Genomic DNA, 21734 nt, shown 5'->3' on the forward strand with positions numbered 1-21734 from the left:
TAAAAATAATTAATTGATGCCCAGGAGTAAGTGACTGTTGCAAAACCAGTGTCAATAGCATGTGTTGCATCAGCTAAAGTCAACTGATGTTTTTGTTTCCTTATGTGAGTTTGGGTCATGAAAGAGCATGGCAAGAATGACTCAGTCCAGTCCACTTTCAGCTACCATCCAGATTACAGCGTTCATTTTTTTCGTTACCTTAAGCAAGATATTCATCATTAATTATGTTTCTTTTAATTATCCTACTTATTAGCATAGAGCTCACAAATACAGCAATGAAGATTTAAGCTGCCGTCTACATATCGGTTTTGTGGCTGTCTCTCAACATTCAGTTGCAAGCAGCACATAGTTTTTCTACAAGAAGGAACCAGCCTTACTATAAAAATAACAGTATGTAAAATGTTCATACAAAATTAAAACTGAAAGAGTCTTTTGAATTAGTGTGGATATTCTTGTGTAGGAATACAGAAAGCTTTGGTTGTTGAGAATTTGGTAAAATTAAAGAAATATTTTTTTTTCCAGAAACCTCAGGTCTTAAGAGGGCCTCCCTAAAGTCTTTAGGGCTTTAATTCAGTTGCTTAACGTAGGTAACCAATGCTATTTCAGATGCCCTGGGCTGTCCCAGACATCTACATGGACCTGGCAGATATGGCACAGGGCAGAGGAGAAATTGTGTGCCCTTCTGGATGTCAGTCTGAGACCAGGCAGGTTGCCCTAGGACATTAATCTCGAGTGGCAGCAGATGCCTATGTTTAGATGACTGAATGTCATGCTAGGTAATGTGACCTCTTACCAAGAAGTGAAGAATAGCTATTATAACAAATGGGTAAGACATTAAAAATTATGGGTGAGACGTTAAAAAATTAACCTTTTTTGTTGTTGTTCATTGTTTTCTTGGTAGGATTTTTTGTTTTTGTTTTCTGGCTAAAGTTAACAACCATGAGTATGTCTTTAGAGACAGCCTTCAGACTGTAAGGTCTGTTTTTTGATTCTCCATGTGCACAAGATTCGTGTCTGGTATCATTCCACAACTGTACTGAGTCTGTAAGGTGAGCTTTCAGGTACAGATACTCTGTGAACTCTTTCTTGAGGATATGAGCCTCTGGAGAGAAATTGTTGTAAGTCTTGAAACTGGTGCTGGGTGACTGCCTTCAAATTTTCTAACTCACTGTGTGCAAGTTGTCTCAAGATCTTTATTCAGAAATCCCTTTGGTTTATAGTTTAATCCTTCTAGGGTTATATAAGAGATAAATTAAGGCATGCAACTCTTGGTAGTGACAGCCTAAATGCATATGCTATCTTTAAATTAAAAAAAAAAAAAAATAAAAAAATCATCTATGTCCAAGACTTGAACACAGCCTTTTGGGTGGAAGGATTATAAACTCCCAGTACTGGTAAAAGGGGTGATCTTTCCCTCTCCTGCTTCTTTTTCCCACTCAGTTGTATATTTCTACTGTTTCTTTTGTGCTGACTTTAGTTTTTGTTGTTAGGTAGTCAGTTGGATCAGGAAATTAATCCAATTGAATTTTTTTCCCTCTGTAACTTAGCTTATTGTGTCTCTTGAAATATTAATAGTGTGCACATGCAGCTGCCTTCCTGATCTGTACATTGCAAGGTAGTATTTTGTTATTTCTGATACTTCTCCCGTACAGATAAGATTTAATAAAATTTTCCTATAAATCATATTTTGGTAATGCTGCTCTATTACAGATGTATCCTTTACAGGAGAAAAGAATAAACTGTATTTATTAAAGAGCATAATTTTATTTCTCTCTACCTGATAAACTGGCAGTATTCAACAAAATCTACACTTTAAATAGTGGATGGATCTGGTACATGGGTTTAGTTCTTAGCATTTATATTTGACAGTTTTGTGCAGTCACACAGGAAAGATAGCATGCCAGATTGCAGCACAGTAGGTCCAATTTTACTTGAAGATCAAATTAAAAAGTATTTAGAATGTGTAACTGAACACATTTGTATGTTTTTGTTTACTGCACGACTCTAAAGATTGACGTGTAATAAAAATGAGTGGTAATTATAGAAACTGCCACATGAGATTTATTTTTGGTTTAGTTCCATGATGCTATGGTCTATGAGCTGCTGAAGTTGGTATGCTATTTCTTTGCTCTTGATTGACCCTGATTAAAAAAAAACCAAACCAACAACCAAAAAACCAAACCAAACCCACAAAAACCCCTGCTCAAAACACACAAAGTGTCGTTGAAATGAATTTGTTATCTTGCTTGTATTTAACAGACATCTGAAAGCAAAAACCAGGCTTTTCCTTATAAGCATGAATCTTTGATGGATTTTTGCTCTTAAATATATTTCAGACATATGAAGTCCTACCAAAGTGATTTGTGATTTTAAACTTTATCTACAGATATTAGTCTAATATTTTCATAACAAATCTGTAATTTCAGAACATAGGAGGGAAAACTTGAGTGTATGATCAGCCAGAGAATTTAACTCCCAACAGTTAACTACAGCCATGGCCATGTAGTAGTTCAGCTATTGTCAATGATGTGTATTTCCATTTGTTTCTGTATTTTTCTGGAGTTAAATTTCATCTGCCCTCTGTCTAAAAGTTGGCCTGGGTGGGGTCTTAGATTTAGACTAATATTAGGGGTATTGACTGCCAGTTATGATGCTTAGGAGCATAGATAACAAACAACTTTCTCTACTGAATAATTTAAAACTTAATAGAACATGCTCTCTTGTTAGAACCAAGGCTAGTTGTCAAGGATGGGACAGTGTGGATAATGACGATTTTGGTTGCCCTGTCATAGGATCTGAACCTGTTAGCTCCATCATCTGACTGTCAGGTAACTGCTGGTAATTTAGTTATGTGCTTATGTTTCTAAAGAAAAAAACAATTACTGAAAGGAAGGTTGTGTTTAATTGTAGTGAATAATGCACTTTCAAGGACATTGGTAAGGAATACAGGGTGTTGATACATCTATTAATTAACTTCATAGAGTAAGTTTAGTTGTTGTTGTGGTTTAACCCCAGCCGGCAGCTCAGCCCCACCCAGCTGCTCGCTCACTCCCCCCCAGTGGGATGGGGGAGAGAATCAGAACAGTAAAAGTCAGAAAACTTGTGGGTTGAGATAAAGACAGTTTAACAGGTAAAGCAAAAGGTGCTCATGCAAGCAAAGCAAACCAGGGAATTAATTCACTGCTTCCCATGGGCAGGCAGATGTTCAGCTGTCTCCAGGAAAGCAGGGCTCCATCACGCGTAATGGTTACTTGGGAAGACAAACGCCACCACTCCAAATGTACCCCCCCTTCCTTCTTCTTCCCCAGCTTTATATGCTGAGCATGATGTCCTATGGTGTGGGATATCCCTTTGGTCAGTTGGGGTCAGGTGCCCCAGCCGTGTCCCCTCCCAACTTCTTGTGCACCCCCAGCCTACTCGCTGGTGGGGTGGGGTGGGAAACAGGAAAGGCCTTGAGGCTGTGTGAGCACTGCTCAGCAATAGCTAAAACATCCCTGTGTTATCAACACTGTTTCCAGCACAAATCCAAAACACAGCACTGTACTAGCTACTATGGAGAAAATTACCTCTATCCCAGCCCAAACCAGTACAGTTGTATAACAGTATTTCACAGGAACACCGTCTCAGCGATTTTTGATTGTTTCCCTCCAGTAGGCAGGAAAGTCAGTGGTGTGAATGCGCAGCGTGGGGGAATGGAACTGGTGAAATCAGGAGAAGAATGTCTTTAAATGACTGCTGTAGTAAAAAAGAGAGGGTTATATGCAGTTCTTTGGTAGGGAAGAATAGCAGATTATTTCAGTTAATAGAGAAAACACTCAAAATGGATTTGGGTCATTTTTGGGTACATCTGCATTACTGATTGTATTGCATAGATCTTCAGATCCAAAACTTCCTCATCATCAACAGTTGGAGCGTACCACTTGCTACATGCATCAGAGATGGGCAGAAATCTCACTAATGCTGAGACTTATTGAGCAATTTGTCTGTCAGTCTACATCAGTGGTAGCTAGCTGTGGTGAAGATCAGTGCCTCGCAGCTGCAGTCAAATAACTTGGGCTGTTTAGTCCTTATAAGCAAGCACTAGTCTGTTTCTGCTGAGTAGGCTGTGCAGCATCTCTTGCAGAGCCCTCAGAGCCAGGTGTAGTCTGATGTGCTTTTAGAGAGAACGGGCACATCTGCAAGCTGTAGGCAATAGTTACATAGTTTAAAATAAAAAAGAAAAATAAAATTGGAAAGGCAGACAGTGATTCATGGTTGTCAGATTTATGGTAGAAAAGTAGATAATAGAATAAGCATATGTAATTATAAGGAGCTGTTTGAAGCTTATTAAAACAATTTTTAAAATACTTAAGCAATAATGTATTTTCTGCAGAGCTTATAAAATCATGCTATTGTGAACTAGAGGAAATCAATGGCTTAATGTTTTGAACAAGTGCTTGTATGAAGTGTTAAACCAGCTTTTGACAGCACAAGTGCTTTTTGGATAGAGAGAAAATATTTTCAGCTGATTCACTTTGATTCGGTTTCCTGTCTATTTTTTAAGTTGAGAAATTAATGGGTGTCAGTTTAAAACTGGAAGGTTTGCTCTCACCTTTCCAATCTGAGGAAAAAATAAGGTATGGAAGGCAGAGATCTTTTTTTTTCCCGATTAAATTCTTTAGATTTCAGACCTAATCAATTAACTTGTTAGGCAGTGCTTCCTAGGAAGTTTTAGATAGAAAATACTTTGTATCTTAAGCATTCATCAATTAACTAAAACTGATTTTAAATTTCTTCTTTCTTCATTTTAATTGAATTTCTCTTACTATTCTGAAACAATTCACTACAGGTTGTAAGTATTATATCTTAATGGAAATAGAAAATGGAGGGTGACATCACAAATTAAGAAGCTGAACTAAAAGCTTATCAGTATGGGAGTAGTATACCTTAGCTAGGAAAACTTAATGGAAACATTTGCAAGCCAGTGTATTTTAATAAAAAATAATAAATGCCCTGTTTTCCTAATTAAGGTACAAATATAATACATAAGTTTAAATTAAAGCTTGCTGAGTTTAAATGAAAACTTGCTGATTTTTAAATTATAATAAAATGGGCAATATGAAACAACTTACCTTGTCTCTTAGCATTCTGGTCAGTGAGGAAAAACTCCACTGATCATGCTGTACTGCAGAGCATAATTTCATGAGAACCCCTTCCTCCTGCAGTGTCCCTTTAGCAAGGCAATCTGCTCCTCTATACAAAAAAGCTAATGGATCATCTCCCTAGACATTTAAAATTGCAAATAAATCCTCAAGTTACAAACAGATTAGCTTTGTTTTACAATGGTAAATAATACACTTCCAGCTTTCTATAGTTTGATACAAATTGGAGGGTCAATAAACAAAATAATTTAAAATCTGTAACGCTACTTAGATTTACAGTCCAGAGTTGATCCTTGACATGAATCAAACGTTAATGTTTGTGGACTAAGTGATTTAAAAGTAGTAATTATAAAATTTCAAAGAATTGTCTCCAAAAAGCAAAATAAAATATATATTCTTTTATTAGAGGAGTTTTTAAGTAAAGATAATTTTTTAAAAATTATTTTAAGAAAAACTACTTTTATCTTAGGAAAAACAAGGAAGGAAAGTGTAATTTGTAGTTGAAATAGAAGTCAATGAAGTGGCCAGCCAAGGGACTTGATTTTAGTTCTTAAATGACATACGAAAAATTCTCATCCCCCTTGCAAACAAATGACATCCTTATACTAGAGGTGAACTGTGTCAGATGAGCCAAGGTGCACCATAGACTTTATCAGACCTGTAAGCTTTCTTCCTGCTCCCACAAGATAAATATTCATCTTGGCCATGAAATGCCTTTGAGAAGGACTGAAATCCTCAATTTGATCCCCAAATCCTGTGGGAAGACAGAAGTTTTCAAAGTCAGATATGTTTTAACGTTAGCTGTATCAGGAGGACATTCCATACGCAGCCTTCTAGACCAGTTGGGATTTCTTAGGCAAGGGTAAGCTAGTTGGAATTTCCTAGACAACCTAACCTCCTTGTCTTCGGGTAATTAACTGTAATGTCCAGCAGAGTGGTAGTAAAGGTATGAATAATAGAGGCTAGAAGATCATTATCAGGGAAGGAGATGAAGTTTCCTAATCAAATGGAGATTGTAGTGTTCTTTGTTTTCTAGTTCGTTAAATTACACTAGTGAGATAATTGCTTGACTGTTACTTGGTTTATATGCTTTTCTTTGTAATTTGATTCTTACATCTATGCTAGGTTTTTATTTTGCCCCCTACAATGTTATAATTTCCTGGACTTTTTTCCTCCTCTCAATTTTTAAGTTGTTAAGTTGCTGCTTGTCTTACAGTTTGTAGGAGTTCCTACCACAGGAACTGACTGCAGTTCTTGTCCAGGGCCAAACAGTCTTTTGGCAGAGGCTTAATTTCTTTAAGTAATTGGAAAAAGCCAATTTGTATTTTCTGCTCCAGATTGGAACTTCTCCTTTTGTCTTTCAAGATCTGATCTACTAACTTGTTACAGTTGCTGGGTTTTTTTCCCCACAGGAAGTATAATGCTGTCAGTGTCTTAAATTTAAAATTATTTTTTTCTTTTACAGACTGAGACAACTATAGGCCTCAGTTCATATCAACAGAAAAGGTAAGCATGATTTTCTAAAAGTTTAATACAGCCATCCTGTTGTGAGATTTGTGATATTTTTCATAAGAACAATAAAGTTTTAGTATAAACAAGATCAAATACAAGTAGTGCAATTTTTCTATTAATTGTCTCATACAGAGGAAATTTAAAATGTAAAACGGTTTTTAATATTGGACAGGTAAATCGCTTCACATATGGAATTAGACATGGAAAAATTCTTTAATTCACTTTGTAATGTATACCGCAGAGTAATTCTGTGTAAATAAAGAGGGGGTAAACTGAGACTCTGCTTGTACCTATGGTTTGTTTTTTTTAATCATTTTACTGAAATTTTATTGAGAAAGGAGTGGGTTTGTTTACCTGCTTCAAAAGTTCTTGGGGTCCTTTTGAAGAAGGACTTTATGATCTTTCAATAGATTCTTCTCCATCCGTCCCACGCACACCCCCACATACACCCTGAAGATGTAATCTGTTATCGAAGAACTTTGCATGTATAGTATCTGAGAAGGAAAAGAAGTGGCCTCTTTTTTTTTTTTTTTCCCCTGGTCCCTAATTTTTCTCTGGAGACTCCTCAAATATTCCTGTGTATTTAATGAGTACATTGAACAGTAATAATGAAGCTTGTTTCTTATACAATAGCATTCAGCAAACTGTCATGTAAAGCATAGCTTATTTTCAGTAAATACAGCTAGATTTATTTCACAGGCTGTTTCCATTTCTTTCCCAGGAAATCTAGTAAAGGGACTATTCTTTTTTTCATTTCAGATGAGTATATGAAAAGTTCTTACTTTACTATGCATATAGATGCTTAAACATGGGCTTAAGAGCATTCTCTTTACAACAAGTTTTGAAAAATCTCTGAAAAAAACAAACGTTTTTCATTTTACACTTAAAGGCTTTGATCCTATTTGTATCACTTGCCACCTGTCTCTGCTGCCTTCTGATTAGATATGGACCTAAATCTTGTGTTGTAAATCTCCTGAATGGTATGAAAATACTGTAGACTTTGGCTTGCCTAGTACCAGGTTTCGGAGTATACTTGGAATTCAGAGTTTTGGGGGCTAAGAGTGAACATGAAGGTGCTGAAGAACCTTATGAGGATGTGGCAGGTCTTTTACTCCAGGTGAAATTAACACATAAATTCACATTATCTTTACTGTGATAATGTAAAAGAGAAGAGTGAATATTATGTATTGAAATAAGGCAGTTACTTCATATTTTGATTTGAAGCTTGAGGCAATTTGTGTATTATGGTAATGTGAATTTTGTCAAACTTGTGTTTATATGAACTTCTCATTTGCTTTTTAATTAAAAAAAGTTTAGCTTAGTCATTCTGCATAAAACTTGAAACTTTGTGGTGCTGCACCTTCCCTGAATCTGTCTTCTTTCCCCTTCCCTAGTAATGGAGGCTCCTCTCTGCCCTTCAGGACTTCTGTCCATTTATTTCTCATCTAGGAAGTCCTTCAAATTAAACTTTCCACCTGGTGCTTTTACTAAGCTATTTGTTTTCTATTTGCCTGTTAACATTGGATTAAGCAAGCAGAATATGCATTTCACTAAACTGCTCCTGTAAATAATTACCTCCAAAGATGTATTCAGTTTGGTTTCTCTGTTAACCACTTACACATACTGTACACCTCTGTGTGTGTAACTGTACTGTGATAGAAGAATGAATTACCACATGTAAAGTTACCATGCATTTAGAGTTACTTGAATTCAATTTCCTGGTTGCTGTAATCATACAAATCATAACATTTTGGTCAAGGTAAAATAAAAGTACTTTTTTAAAGATCAAATTAAAACAATGCACTTCAAATAATTCGTTTACTAGGGGTTTTCCCCATTTTGCTATCTTAAACTGGTTGTGTGAAACCCTGCGCTCATTACTATGTAGTGGACTTAGCCTTTGCACAGCAGGAAAAGAACCTCTTAAATTTAATTGTTGAACTTCTCTTGTATGTTGAAAGATAAATAAGATGATCCTTAATGCTTCTGGAAGAACACAATCAAAGCAAATAGGTTACAGAGCAGTATAACTAATATTAACTTTCAAAACTTCAATTTCTGTAAGTCAAGTAGCTTGAGCTAAGTGATCATTGTGTTCTTCCCTGTCATAGTTTGTAATATTAAATCAACTGGACTTCTGGTCATTCATAACTCACAAACAAGAGTGGTTTAAGGTGCTAGTACCCCAGTTGTTGTTTACCTGTCCTTCCTGCCAAGAATTCTCTCTCCTGTGACAGGGAAAGTGAATATGCGTGCCTGTGGCTCAGCTGCTGCAGTTCGTGGTCCAGTGACTTATTTTGCCCTGCCAGCGATGATGGGTTTGTACATGGATTGTGAACTGGAGCTTTTGTGCTGTGGGTATTTGTTGCATTCTTCCACGAGCTGTTAGGGGATTTCAGAATGGTGGGGGACACAGCTGGGGACAGGAACTTAAACAGCTGTAGCTACGTGCAGCAGTATGTCAGATTGCAAGTATGAAAACATGAATTTCGGAATGACAACTGACCTTCTGAGAACCATTATTAGTGTATTTTATGTCTTGGGTAGAGTCAGACTTTATGGAGATAGTTTAAATGGAATAGTATCTTGCTTAAATCATTGAGTCTCAATGACAGAAAGAAGGTACCTTTATTGGGACCTAGGGATTATGTGCAATTTCTTTATCTCTCAGGAAACAACTGAATTTGGTGATCCTTGAGCATGAGACTGAGGGCCATGGATTAGATATGCTTCCAGGATTTTTTATTTTAATTTATCATCTAAGAAGATTGCTTTCTGTGTTTGAAATTTCACTGTTCTAGAGTGTGTTCTAATAAAACACGGGTTTACAGATTTCAAAAATCTCCAGGTTTGCCAGGAGAAATAGTCCATTCCACTTCAGAGCGCTGGCCTATTTGGGGTTCAATCACAATGTGATAAAGATCTGCATTGCAAACTCTTTGATGCCATATTACAAAGTAAATACCCAATTTGCTGTCTGTCTGTTTTTTTCTCTCTGTGTTGTTATTGGTTTTACATGGATCTTTCTTTCAAGTATTTTTCTAGGTGATTTTTTTTTTTTTTTTTAGTGGCATTGCTAAGAACTCTTAGGTTTCTGGTCCACATGCTTAACTTCTCTAGGTGACTTGTCTTTCATTGTCTTTATCACAGATTATAATATCTCCTTCTTGGTATAGCTTGCAGATATTTCTTCCCTATCTAGACAGTTTATTCAGTTCTTTGATCTGCTTTTTAACACTAATTAGAAGGAGGGAAATGAACTAGCCATTTAATTTGTTTTGTTCTTACCCATGGTCAGGTTACAGTGCATGTATTCAAGCTTCTCCCTGTTATTTCCCCACCCTTTCCCCAGACAACCCCCTCAGGAAGTGTTAGCTTTGAAGTTTAACGTCTGATATAATGAGTATGTTTTCCTGATACAGGATTAACATTGGCATAACTGAGCCAACCATTAGCTGGGTGTAGTTTATTAAAAACTTTTGTTGCTAGTCTTTCTATTCATCTGCACTTATAGCAGTGGCTACCACCAGATACCGAAGTGATAAAATGTTTTGTGGGAGTTCACTTTCTCACTGAGGCTGTGTTTAATACCCATATTTGTAAAATAATTTTAACTATAAAAAGGTAAATACATTTTCTGTTATATGTAGCTCAGCCTGATTTTTAAATATTAACAAGTCACGGATGCACTCAGGGAAATATGATTGGTTACTTAGTTTTTAGCCAAAAATATTCTGCCTTTGAGGTGGCTCTTTCGAGGATGTTCTGTCACAAAAAGTACCCACTGTGAGGTATTTGCCTATTCATCATTTTAAAAATTCATGTGGTTATTTTTGGACAGACTTTCATTTTATTTTGTGGTAATAGAAAAAAACAAAGTAGTGGCTTTCCAAGAGTTTTGTTGCTAAATAAAATCATGAGATCTGTTGCTATGTGGCGGTTTAATGCTGTTGTCTTTATTTCTTGATGATTTATGGCACAGGAGAGGAAATAAAACCCTTTAAACAACTGGTAAAGTAATGTGGGAAAACACATGTAGAGTAATGCATAGATTTGAGTTTTCCACAGTAGCAACTAAAGATGGTACAGAGAAGATTCCACAGAGCACAGACCTCCTCCAGAAATCCCAGAACTGCTAGAAAGTTAAAGTGAGGATACAGAGAAACAGTTACTGCCCAACTTTGCAGAAATCTTTAAATACTATATTTGACAAGTATTTTCTTCATCTCCAAATGCAGAGATGTGCACAGATTATTTAAAATTGAGTGCCTAGTACTCTGTGATAAATAGCAAAACATTATGCTGCAGAACGTCCTTAGAAGAAAACTGTGTCTCAGCACAGATGGACATCCATATCACCTACAGTCTTTCCAGGCATTGATATTTTGACCATCTTTATAACTGCATCTCTGACTAACTTTATTGAGACATGAAATTGCACTTCATTGAATTGCATCTGGTAGTAGATTGCTTCTGGGTAGTAGTAGCAGTGCAGTAGTTAGTAGTTGAGGTAAATGCCCTCTCACTTGGATGACAGAGTGGATGGTACGGCAAGGGTAATGATCATATCAGGGACTGTGTGTAGTTTACTCTCAAGTCTCACTTTTAAAATCAAAATTCTTGTAGAAGGGAAAAAGTGTTGGGATCATCTTAAATCACTAGTCATTCCTGAAACTTCATGGGTTCAGATGACTCCTGGCCAATTCTTGGTCTGCTGGAGCTTGTTGGCAGATGTCAGTAGTCCTCTCTCATTGATGCACTTTTTCCTTTTCATGTTGTTCTTCTTGACTTTGAAAGTTAGAAAACTTGGAGGGGTAGGGAAAGAAAAATGCTTAAATTCTGATATAAGACCGGGAGCCATAGCTCTACGTGCATACAATAGTAATTAACTTAAATGTCATTATGCTGTAAAGTTGCCCTACCCATGGGTGTATCCAGCTGTCAGTGAGCAAGTGCCCAGCAGAGCAGACATTATCATCATTTTGTGAGTCTGCTGCAAGTTGACTCATGTTGAGCCTTTCAGTAGGCTAAGTTTGGGAATTCCAATATTGCTTGTTCCCATTTGAATCTTCTTACAGTTATTACTTTTATTCTAATAGTTGGCATTCATTATAATGTAGCTGCCTTTACCAAACTTTAGCCATTTAAAAATTCAGTGTTGTCTAAATGGCTATCCAGGTTAATATAGCTATGCAGTCTGAGAAAACGTTGCTTAAACTTTTCATGTATGTGGAGAATTGTGTATGTCCTGATTGTTCAAGTTAGGTCAGATTACTCTTGACTGTATTTTCAATGCATTTGAAATAAAGATCTTCATTATCACTTTTGTAAATACTACAAATATTTCTGATAACTTTTCCATAAAAGGAATAGATACGTCCTTTCACCAATAATTAACCAATAAAAAAAGAGATGCTGGCTGACTGTTCAGAGTTTTGAAATTGGAAGAAATTGACAGAACTATTTTAAGAATCATTATTGAAGAAGAGTAGTTTCTGTTTAGTGTTATCTTGACAATGGAGGTACATGAGCTTTTTGTCCTTTTCAGTTTAAAAATGCACTCTAAATGTTTTTTAAAATTGGACCATAAACTTTGAAAAATGAGATGATTGCTTGAAGACTTATTATCAACGTGTTTTATCCTTTCAAAATGTCACTGCTAATATAATTTTCCAGCTTTATTCTCTGATGTCCAGTGTCTCTGTAAACCTCATTTTGTTGAGCACTTGTTCCATGAGGTTTGATTTTAGCCTGAGAAGGTATATCCAAGCTCTCTCTTATTCAACAACTGTAATGAGTCACAGCAGCACTTAATAGTAGCAAGAATTATAATTTTCTGTAGATCTGAATACAGTTCTTCCTATTATTGTGTCTTACACCTCCACTTCTGTTGTTTTGTGATCTGTATGTACACACGTGTACACATCCATGTGCATGCACAGACACACATATAAGTATACACTAAAGTTGACTGTAGTATGCCTACTCTTGCCCCAATAGTGTTTTACTTCTATTATGTGGATAAAGGTATTTTTAACGACTAAGCTCTAAATAGTATTGAAGATGCTTTGACATCCAAACTTAGAGAGCTGTAGATCGATCAGCATGAATAGATCTCCCTATTACACATATACTATACTTGAAGTGTGAAGATTCAGTTGTGGAGTGCTAGAGTCATTGAGATATTGTATTTTTATAAAAAAAGCTATAGATTTGTTACACTGTTGTCATTGCCCAGATCTGTGCTATTAGAGAATACAGTTAAGATTTCATACCCTATTCTTAAATTTTTACTCCTGTAAATAGCTTCCTTGTTGAAGTGGTTCTGGAGTATGGAAAGACATCTGAATTTGATCAATAATTAGTTTTCCTGGAAATATGCTGGATGGAATTAGATTGATTGAGTTCAAGGCCTCAGCTTTCATAAGGCGAGCCACATGTGCCTGTCTGAGGGCATCTTCCACCTCCTGGCTTCTCCCTCTGTTGAGGCAGAACTGGGTGGTTCTGCTGCCCTGGCTGGGTTTGTGGAGCAGCTTTGCTTACACAGGACATGTGGCTGCAGCTCTGTCTTTGGGCATCTGGGATTGATACAAAGTCAGAAAACAAGGATCTAAAACAAGAGTGCTATTTTAATATCAGTAACAAAAGCATTCAAAGGAAAAAGAAAGCCATTGGTCTTGAGCCATTCAGGAGCCATTGATCTTGAGCCATTCTTTAGCCTTTCCTGTTTATTTCTTTTACATTATTGTCTCCCTGCTTTATGTTTTATTGTATGAATATAATTTTTACTCAGCCCAAAATAAAGTGTTACTGAATTGCAGATACTTAAGTGTGGTCACAGTCACATCATTCTGAATACGAAAATGTTTCAGTCAATGAAACTGTTTTGTATTTTTTTTTGTAACTTATGTTGTGGGTTATTGATTGTGCTCTATATAACTGTACTGGTAAAATAAGCAGTAGTAGAGAATGTTTCCAGATACTTTGTTGTCTTCACTGCTGGATTGTTTGAGTGGTATTTAAGTTTTAGTCTTAATCTACTAGCATTCTCCTAAAGAGTTCCCAGTGGAAGGTTAGTATGGGCAAAGCTAAGGAATGTTTCTAGAGCAGAGTTGCTGTCTTTTGGAGATTATGAGTTTTTAACAGTATAGACATGGGCTGTTTTCTCCCATGTGGCCTCAGTACCATCAAATGGGTCCAAGATTGTTTAAGTACTAGTACAGATGTAGCTAGACAAGCTCATGATGTGTATGTAAATTACTGTTATACATTGAGGAAGATGTTTGGATATTGCTATGAAAGATGATATAAACCTATTTACCTTACTGTTTCACTTAGCCATCACTGTATAGAGGAAAACTAACACTTCAATTATGTCAATTTCCAAGATATGTACTCTTGCATAAGCTTTCTTGGAGACACCACATAATCATGTTAAGTGGCTGCTAAAATTATGGTATCCTGACTGGACAAGTTTGTCAGGCGGTTTCTTCGTTTGAATTAGTTGCTCTATTATTAGTATTAATGAATGTTTTGCTAAGAAAGGGCAATTTGAGGTGGGAAGGGAGCAAAAATGTATCATTTAACAATACCTTTTACAGCATTTTAATTTCTCTTGCAGTGTATCCCTATATCGGGGAAATTGCCGACCTCTCCGGTTTGAGCCACCAATGCTGGATTTCCATGAACAGTAAGTTGAAAAGTCTTTTGATCTGTTTAGTTAGACAAATAGAAAAAAGCATCTCAAGAGCATTTAAAACTGATGGAGAAGGTTATATACATAAATTGCATTGATAGATTGTTCCTAAGTGTAGTTGAACAAGTATCCCTACTTGTTCCAGAGAGCTGGTGTACTCGGTCCTAAATAGCATGTAGCAACCTGTCAGCTGCCATGGTTTGAGTAGTGTATGTACTTGTACTTACTTTTTAGGTACTTGTACAGCTGCTCGGCAGAGTGGAAACAGTTTTAAGTCTAGAACTTAAAGAAATGAGGTGAGATTACCTTTCTGGTTGTACATAACCCATGTCAGAGAGCAACTGCTCTAGAACGTCCATTTTACTATTGCTTTGGTGGCAAAAAACCTTTGTCAGTGGATTTGCAGTGACTAGAACAGTAATGTAGAGTTGTGAAAATATAGCCTCAAGGAGAACAAACAGCGTCCAGAAATCTAGCTCCATGTTCCACCTTGCAGCTGGTTGCTGTTTCAGTTCTCAGTTGCTGAATGTAATGGTTTACAGCAAACATATTTGTGACTTCTCTAAAAGATAAAAGAAAGGGAGGAGGAAGTTTAACAATTTCAACAATGTACCTGTTTGTAATCAGTTCCTCTGAGAACTACTTCAGTCTTAACTTTTCTTAGCAGTAACTGGTTACGGTGTATAGGTAGCTACAATCATTCTTCTTGTTAACAGTCAAAATCAATTCTGGAGTTGGTGTACATGGATGCAGCCTCTGTGCATGATTGGTACTTTGACACAATGCAGTGAGGACATTGCAAACACTTTGTTAACAGTTCAACCTGGAAGAAAGAAAACAGCCCAGGTGTGCCTTAGCACAGTATTGCTCTCCCCATCCTCAGCCAGCACTGCTGCTGGATGAAAGGCTGCTTTATTTACAGATAAGCCATGGATTATTAATAAACATATAGTACCCCTTGTCTGTAGGAAAGATGATTGTACAGTGTCGTGACTACAGAGATGTGCAAGGAAGCTCCTGTGTAGTGACATGGTGTATACTTCTGTGTTTCTGAAAGAAGAGAGGCTGTAACTGTATATTGTTTGCACAGAGTAGTTTTCCAGAAATAACCTTTATACAAAAAAAAAAGTAATGCCACTAAATAGCAAAGCTATATGAAAATGCCTCATTTTACAGAATTTATTTGTGCTCAGTCTAACAAAATTGTAACTTTTACTTTTGAGTAAAGACATAATAAATCACTCTGTCTGCTCTTCCTTTTTCCTTCAAAATTTCCGAATCTCAAGCTTTTGATGTTGTGTGTTTTTGTTGTTTTGTTTTTTGTAATGTCAGTAACTGGTCCTAGGTAAGAGGATATTGAGCTTCTAAATTGAATAGTAAAATACCTAGTGGTAGGCCCTGCTCTACTGCATCTCTGCTATAACAAAGTTAGGTTATAGTTAACAGATTATACTGGTGAGTACAGTACAAACTCAAACTTGTAGAACAGTTTGCTCTTTGTTAGAGTTACTGTAAGCTTACCTATTGATTTGGTTTTAAGTTATTTTCTCTTAAAATTGTAAGAGTTTTCAATTCATAGTATTTACAGAATTTGACATTTGAAATGTGTTTTATATGCCTTTTTCTGATATGAATAAAATGTTTTGTTGATGCGCTCTGAAATACCTTGCTTTTAAAGGTCATCTATAGTTTGCGTGCTCATCTGAAGAAAGCTACATGTGCTTCTTTGCTTTGTGGATTTCCAAAGATGCCTTTTTTTTCGTGTTAAAAATAGATCCCAGACAGTATAATAAATACTTTAAGCTGTTCTTCATTATATTTTGGCTTTTTATGTAAGCTGTTCTTGTTGGAGCCGAAAGCGTTGAAGAAATAGTGTAGATCTAGTACGCTGTTAAAGTAGTGCAAATCTCTTACTTAGGAAGGGCTCTGTACAATAAATGCAGAACTGCACTGGGGGATCGCTGCCTTTTATCAGTTAAAATAGGGAACCTGTGTGTTAGATCTTGGTTCATGATGTATTCTGTTTATTTTTTTCTAACAGTATATGATAATTAATTTATCTGTTGTAGTTTAGGTCATAATCTCAGGCAGAAATCGTCTTCTGATTTATTAAAACTTCAGTAAGATGACAAAAACAGTTTTAGAAAAGGTTTAGATATGGAGCCTCAAAGTTCAGTTTAAAATCTGTACTTAGGCATTTAAATAAAAGGGAACCAACTCTGAGAAATGCTGAGTAACTCAACCTTATGGTGGGAACAAGCTGCAGGCACCAAGCACCTTGGAAGTCAAATAATGCAGACTTAAGCTTTTGGCTTTTTTGCCTTTTAAAACAGACAGGGTTTTCACATTCTAATTCTGGCTTTTCTTCCTTTGTTAATAATGGATTTTAGGAAAGGCAAGAAATGCATATTTAGTTTCTGAATAAGTATTGTACCTAAACAGTGTTTTGTTAATAGGTAGCACGTAGCATTTAGTAGAGCAAGCTTGTTCAAAGTTCATGTTTATGCTGAGCTATCAACATGTATCATTCCTAGGCTAAAGAAAGTTGCAATATTTAATTTCAGTTGTAAGCTAACCCATTCTTCCTGTGAGATTTTTGGTCTACTGAGGGTGTGTGCGTTTAATCAGATGTTTCAAAAACATGCCAACTTGAGCAGGAATAGTATTTATTAAAAGTTATTTTATCTAGGGATCTCAGAAAATAAAAATCGGTATTAAGTTGATAAATAGGTGCTGCAGGCGCACTTCCTGTGTTCCATCTGGAGATGAGATTACAATCGCCTTATACTTCTGTTTTATAACAGTTGGGGGTTTTTTTAATGCTGTTTTAATGTAAAATAAACACTACCATATTCTACCACTTTGAAGGCAGTCCAGGTAATCTCACATTTATCAAAGGAAATGTATGCTGTATGTTAGGATATGCAAATCTTTAGCTCACTTGAAGAGATCCCAAATGTTCTCTGTATACATTAAGCCTCTGGGAATGGGGTGGAACTGAGACAGGTTCTCCTATATCACTGCTCCAGGAGACTGCTTGGACTAAGTGGAATACTCATTTGGTTATTTAATGTGAAAGCCTCCTCCTTGTCTTTCTGAAGCAACACCAGTCTTCCTCTGGAACAAATTCTGCAACGTGTTGGATATCGGAGATTTGGGGCTTTAAAGAAAACAAACAAGCAGCAAACCTTCACCCAAACCCAACTCCAGAACAGGCTGCCTTTATTCTTAACTGCGTTCTGTTCCTTGTAATCTCTCTTTTAATCTGTTACTCTCGCCTGTTGTTAAATGGGAATGGAATAATTGAGGTGTTCTGACATACAAACAGTAACCATTACGTTGTCTTCCATAGCTTTGGGAATTGGTTGCTCATAGGCTATTTTGGCAGAACAGTCATTACCTACATGGCTTTCTGTGTTTGAGACAGGTCTTCATATTAGAGCCCTTGCAGGTGGCCCATCTGGGTGAAGACTGAAGAATACTGTTGCAGGGCAGTTTATATTTGGTTCTTGCACCTGCTTTGTGGGAGAACTTGAATCTTCATAGGTCTTGATACATTGCCTTCATCTGTGTTAATTCAACTCTGACTATATCAAAAGTAAAGTTTGTAACTTCTTCAAAATTAAATTTTTGGTAGAAGTGACTTTTGGTAATGGAGCACTTGGGTATTGAGTATTTTAGGATACTAACACAACATAAGCTACAGCTGCTTACCATCAAAATTTTAAAATGTGGAATTATTTTAAAGATGAAGTTGACATCTTACCCCTGCTTCATAGAAATGATTGGTAATGTATGAAATGATACTTCTAGCAAAAGTAATATTTTAATCCTTGATCAATGTACGCTTCTGTGGTGAATGGAGGTTCTTGCTTCACTCAATTTAAGCAAGCTCCCATTTCTAGACAAAGTTTTCTTGTAGGTAGGACAGCATTCTGAAAAATCTGTCTTTTGGTTTTCTGTTGATAAACAATCTCGGTTTGCATTTCCTTTGAAATGTTTTCTTTAGGGGATTTTTGTAATGTTTTCATGTTTCTTGTTTGTGAGCTCTAGTATTTGGCAGGGTATTCTATGAAAGCTTGAGCTGGCCTTGAAAGCAATTGCTTGGTGATGTTCAAATATGAGACCTTCTTGCAGGTCTTGAGACCTTATATTACTTGAAGTAATATGAGAGGATGGGAAGTTTAGCAAATTGGTCTGTTTTCTCCAAGGACTCTAACATCTTCACAATAAATAGCGGAGACTTTTAGCAATGAGAGTTTATCCAAATCGCTAGTTTTCTTACATTTTAAACAAGTATGTTTACAAATGGTGAAAGGACCTGTAAAGTACCTATAATGTGCAGCCAAATGTTTACACAGTACATTTGATACACTCCTAATGTGTGAGAGTTTGAGATTGCAACATTTTTTTAAAAATTCCAACAAAGTGAAATTTTAATTTCCCTTTGACTTTGTTAAATATAAGAAACTGTTGACAGTAAATTGACATTTAGTCCAGATCTACCTCTGTTTTTGTTCATGTGTCATGCTAGACTGCAAAATGCTGCCAAAGCAAATAATTGTTTATTACACTCTTAAATTCATTCAAATCACAGTTGGTGACATGATTGGGTAAGACTCTACTAATGGTGTTTTGTATATGGGGTTTTGCTAACTGCTTAGAAAAAGTATGCTTTGTTGTATGGGATCCAAATTAGATTCCTAAGATAAAATGGGGCATTTGCTCTGTTTAGTATGTTACATGGACACTATCTTTTTGTCAAGTGTAATATGAAAGAACTTTCTTGATTTGTTAAAAGCCAGTGAAATCTGGAAGCTGAGAAACAATTGGTCTATAGGCTAGTACATATACAAAACCAAAACCCTTCTGTTTTCTTTTGCTTTTCCGAGTTAGAGACACATTTGCATTCTCAAACTTATGTGCCTCAGTTACTCTAACTTCAGTTAAAGAAGCAACTTGCCTGTGTCACTCAACCAGTGAGGGATACGGTTTCATGTGAAACGGGAAGAATCTCTAGTCACTAATTCTCTAGTCTCGTACATCATGCAGGCTTCCTTCACGTAAGGAACTAGCATTTTCTTCAGAATGGGGTACAAAAGGCATTCCCTTTCAGTCTCTAGAGGTAACCTTGTGTCATGGTTTATAATAATAAATTGTAACGAAAAGGAAAATAATGAGAGAGAGAGAGAAGAGCAAAATCCAGGGAAAAACAAAAAAACCAAGTGATGCAACCGCTCGCCACCTGCCGACCGATGCCCAGCCAGTCCCTGAGCAGTGATCGCTGCCCCCAGCCAACTCCCCCCAGTTTCTATACTGAGCATGACATCATATGGTATGGAATAGCCCTTTGGCCAGTTGGGGTCAGCTGTCTCAGCTGTGCCCCTCCCAGCTTCTTGTGCACCTGGCAGAGCATGGGAAGCTGAAAAGTCCTTGGCTAGTGTAAACATTACTTAACACACTGATGTTTTAGTTGTTGCTATCAACATTATTCTCCTACTAAATCCAAAACACAGCACTGTATTAGCTACTAGGAAGAAAATTAACTCTATCCCAGCCAAAACTAAGACACCTTGTAAGACCAGCTTGTTTCATTTCATTAAACGTAGCTGAATACATAAGTCAACACCCAAGTTCTTATTGTTGGAGCTCACTCTCTCTATCTTCTGACTGGAGAACCATTTGCATTGGTTCGGGAAGTTCCCAAGCTGCATATATTTAGGAGCTAGGAGAGTTTTCTGGGCACCTGATTTTGTGTGCTTTCCACATTATTACACTGTTGCCTTCTAGGCATCTGCTATTCACTCCTGTCTGACACAGGATACTGATATAACCCATGTGAAACTTTTGATATGCTGTGCCACAACTGGTCTTACAATTGTTTCAGCAGTTGCCAAAGATGCTAAAAGAAAAAAATACTTAGGGGAAAACGTGTTTGTTAAACTCTCAAATTCATGAGGAACTTACCTGAATTGAATCTGGAGTATATTTATCTATATTCGCAGCATTCCAAAATCTAAGTGGGAAGCTTTTGGTTGACTTCAGTTCTCTCTCAGTCTCATTAGAAAGAATAGGAGATGGAAGAGGAAGAATGTATCTGCTGAATTTATATCCTTTGCTTTTCAGTAGTAGATTTGTATCAGTTTTCATGAATCAAGCGAGCATTTTACAGGGGTGTCTAAGCTATATGCAGTAAGAAAAAAATATAACTACTCTTTTAAAAGGGCATTTTCTCAATCCATATTTGCTTCACAGTGAGTAGCTAGATATTTTTGCAAGTTAAGTTTGAGCCAATAAGTCGAGGACTCATCCCCCCATCTCTTTGCAGGAGCTAGTTTCCTTTGTTAAAAAAATCTACCTCTTGATCCTTATAGCAGCAATGAATTCCATTACAAGGATGTACTTACAATACACTGCAGATACTAACTCAGACTTTGGAAAGAGTTGAGTAAAGAACGTGAACAGAGGCTTCTTCACCCATTTGAACAGGCATCTCACCCTTGTTAATTACCATCTTCTCATCTAGGTTGTGGTATCTGTTTTTTTTATCAGTGTGGGTGGACCTAGCATTATGCAGGGACAAAAGATTGGGAGCAAAATCTTACGTGCTTTGACAGTTCATGTTTGCCTGAAGGTATGTGTCTGTACCAGCTTCTTGCAATGAAAAGTGCTAGCTGTGACTGCTCCAGGAAATTCTGCTGTAAAATTTGGCACCGGGGAACACTATGCTTGTGCAGATCATTGCAGCTTGATAATCTGCAGCCTGGAGTGCATTCCTTATGTAGGTTCATTAAAGGTGTCTGGTGCACACTGCTTTACCTGGATTTTACCATGACTGATGGTAGAAAAAACAAGTGAGGTTTGTCCTATTTATGTAGATTTGGCTAACATCAAGCGTAAAGAATAGAAGGAAAACTGTATCTGAGCAAAACATAAGCAAAACATGGACTCCTTTTTTCAAAATCAGAATGGTCAACAAAATAGTAAAATAAAATATAGTCTTAGCAACAGAATTCCTTTTTAGTGACTTCTGCCTTTATCACCTATAATTATGCTGTGGTGGTTTAGTCTGGAATCTGAAGTTAGTGAACTGTGATGTCTGTCATGGCTGCTTCCTTACTAGTTGTTTTTATAGGCTTTAGCCTCTCAAATATACTGTCTTATATTCCCCTCTTTTCAGAACTGGAAAGCCTGAAGGTCTTAAAAGATTGTTAATATTTGAAACATTTCTGGGGATAATGAGTTTACTTCCAAACTACCTTTCTGATGGGAACAGGCTGGCACTTCAGTATTACTGGTTCATTCAACATAGTTTTCTTGGCTTTGTAGTGTTTCACACGTTATGCATCATAAAAAATGTCACTTAAGTCAACTCTGATCTTAGG

General features: G+C 36.7%; 1 protein-coding gene across 1 annotated transcript in view; it reads left to right on the plus strand.

Moving 5' to 3' along the window:
* The window catches only part of TMEM131 (transmembrane protein 131), a 112574-nt gene that overhangs the window by 27015 nt on the left and 63825 nt on the right, over window positions 1-21734 (plus strand). The window contains exons 3-4 of the mRNA XM_072849639.1: window positions 6607-6647; window positions 14275-14343. Of these exons, the coding sequence (XP_072705740.1) occupies window positions 6607-6647; window positions 14275-14343 (110 nt within the window). The remainder of the gene's footprint in view (window positions 1-6606; window positions 6648-14274; window positions 14344-21734) is intronic.

This window comes from Ciconia boyciana, chromosome 1 (genome assembly GCF_034638445.1).
Source record: "Ciconia boyciana chromosome 1, ASM3463844v1, whole genome shotgun sequence".
NCBI classification, from domain to species: Eukaryota; Metazoa; Chordata; class Aves; order Ciconiiformes; family Ciconiidae; genus Ciconia; species Ciconia boyciana.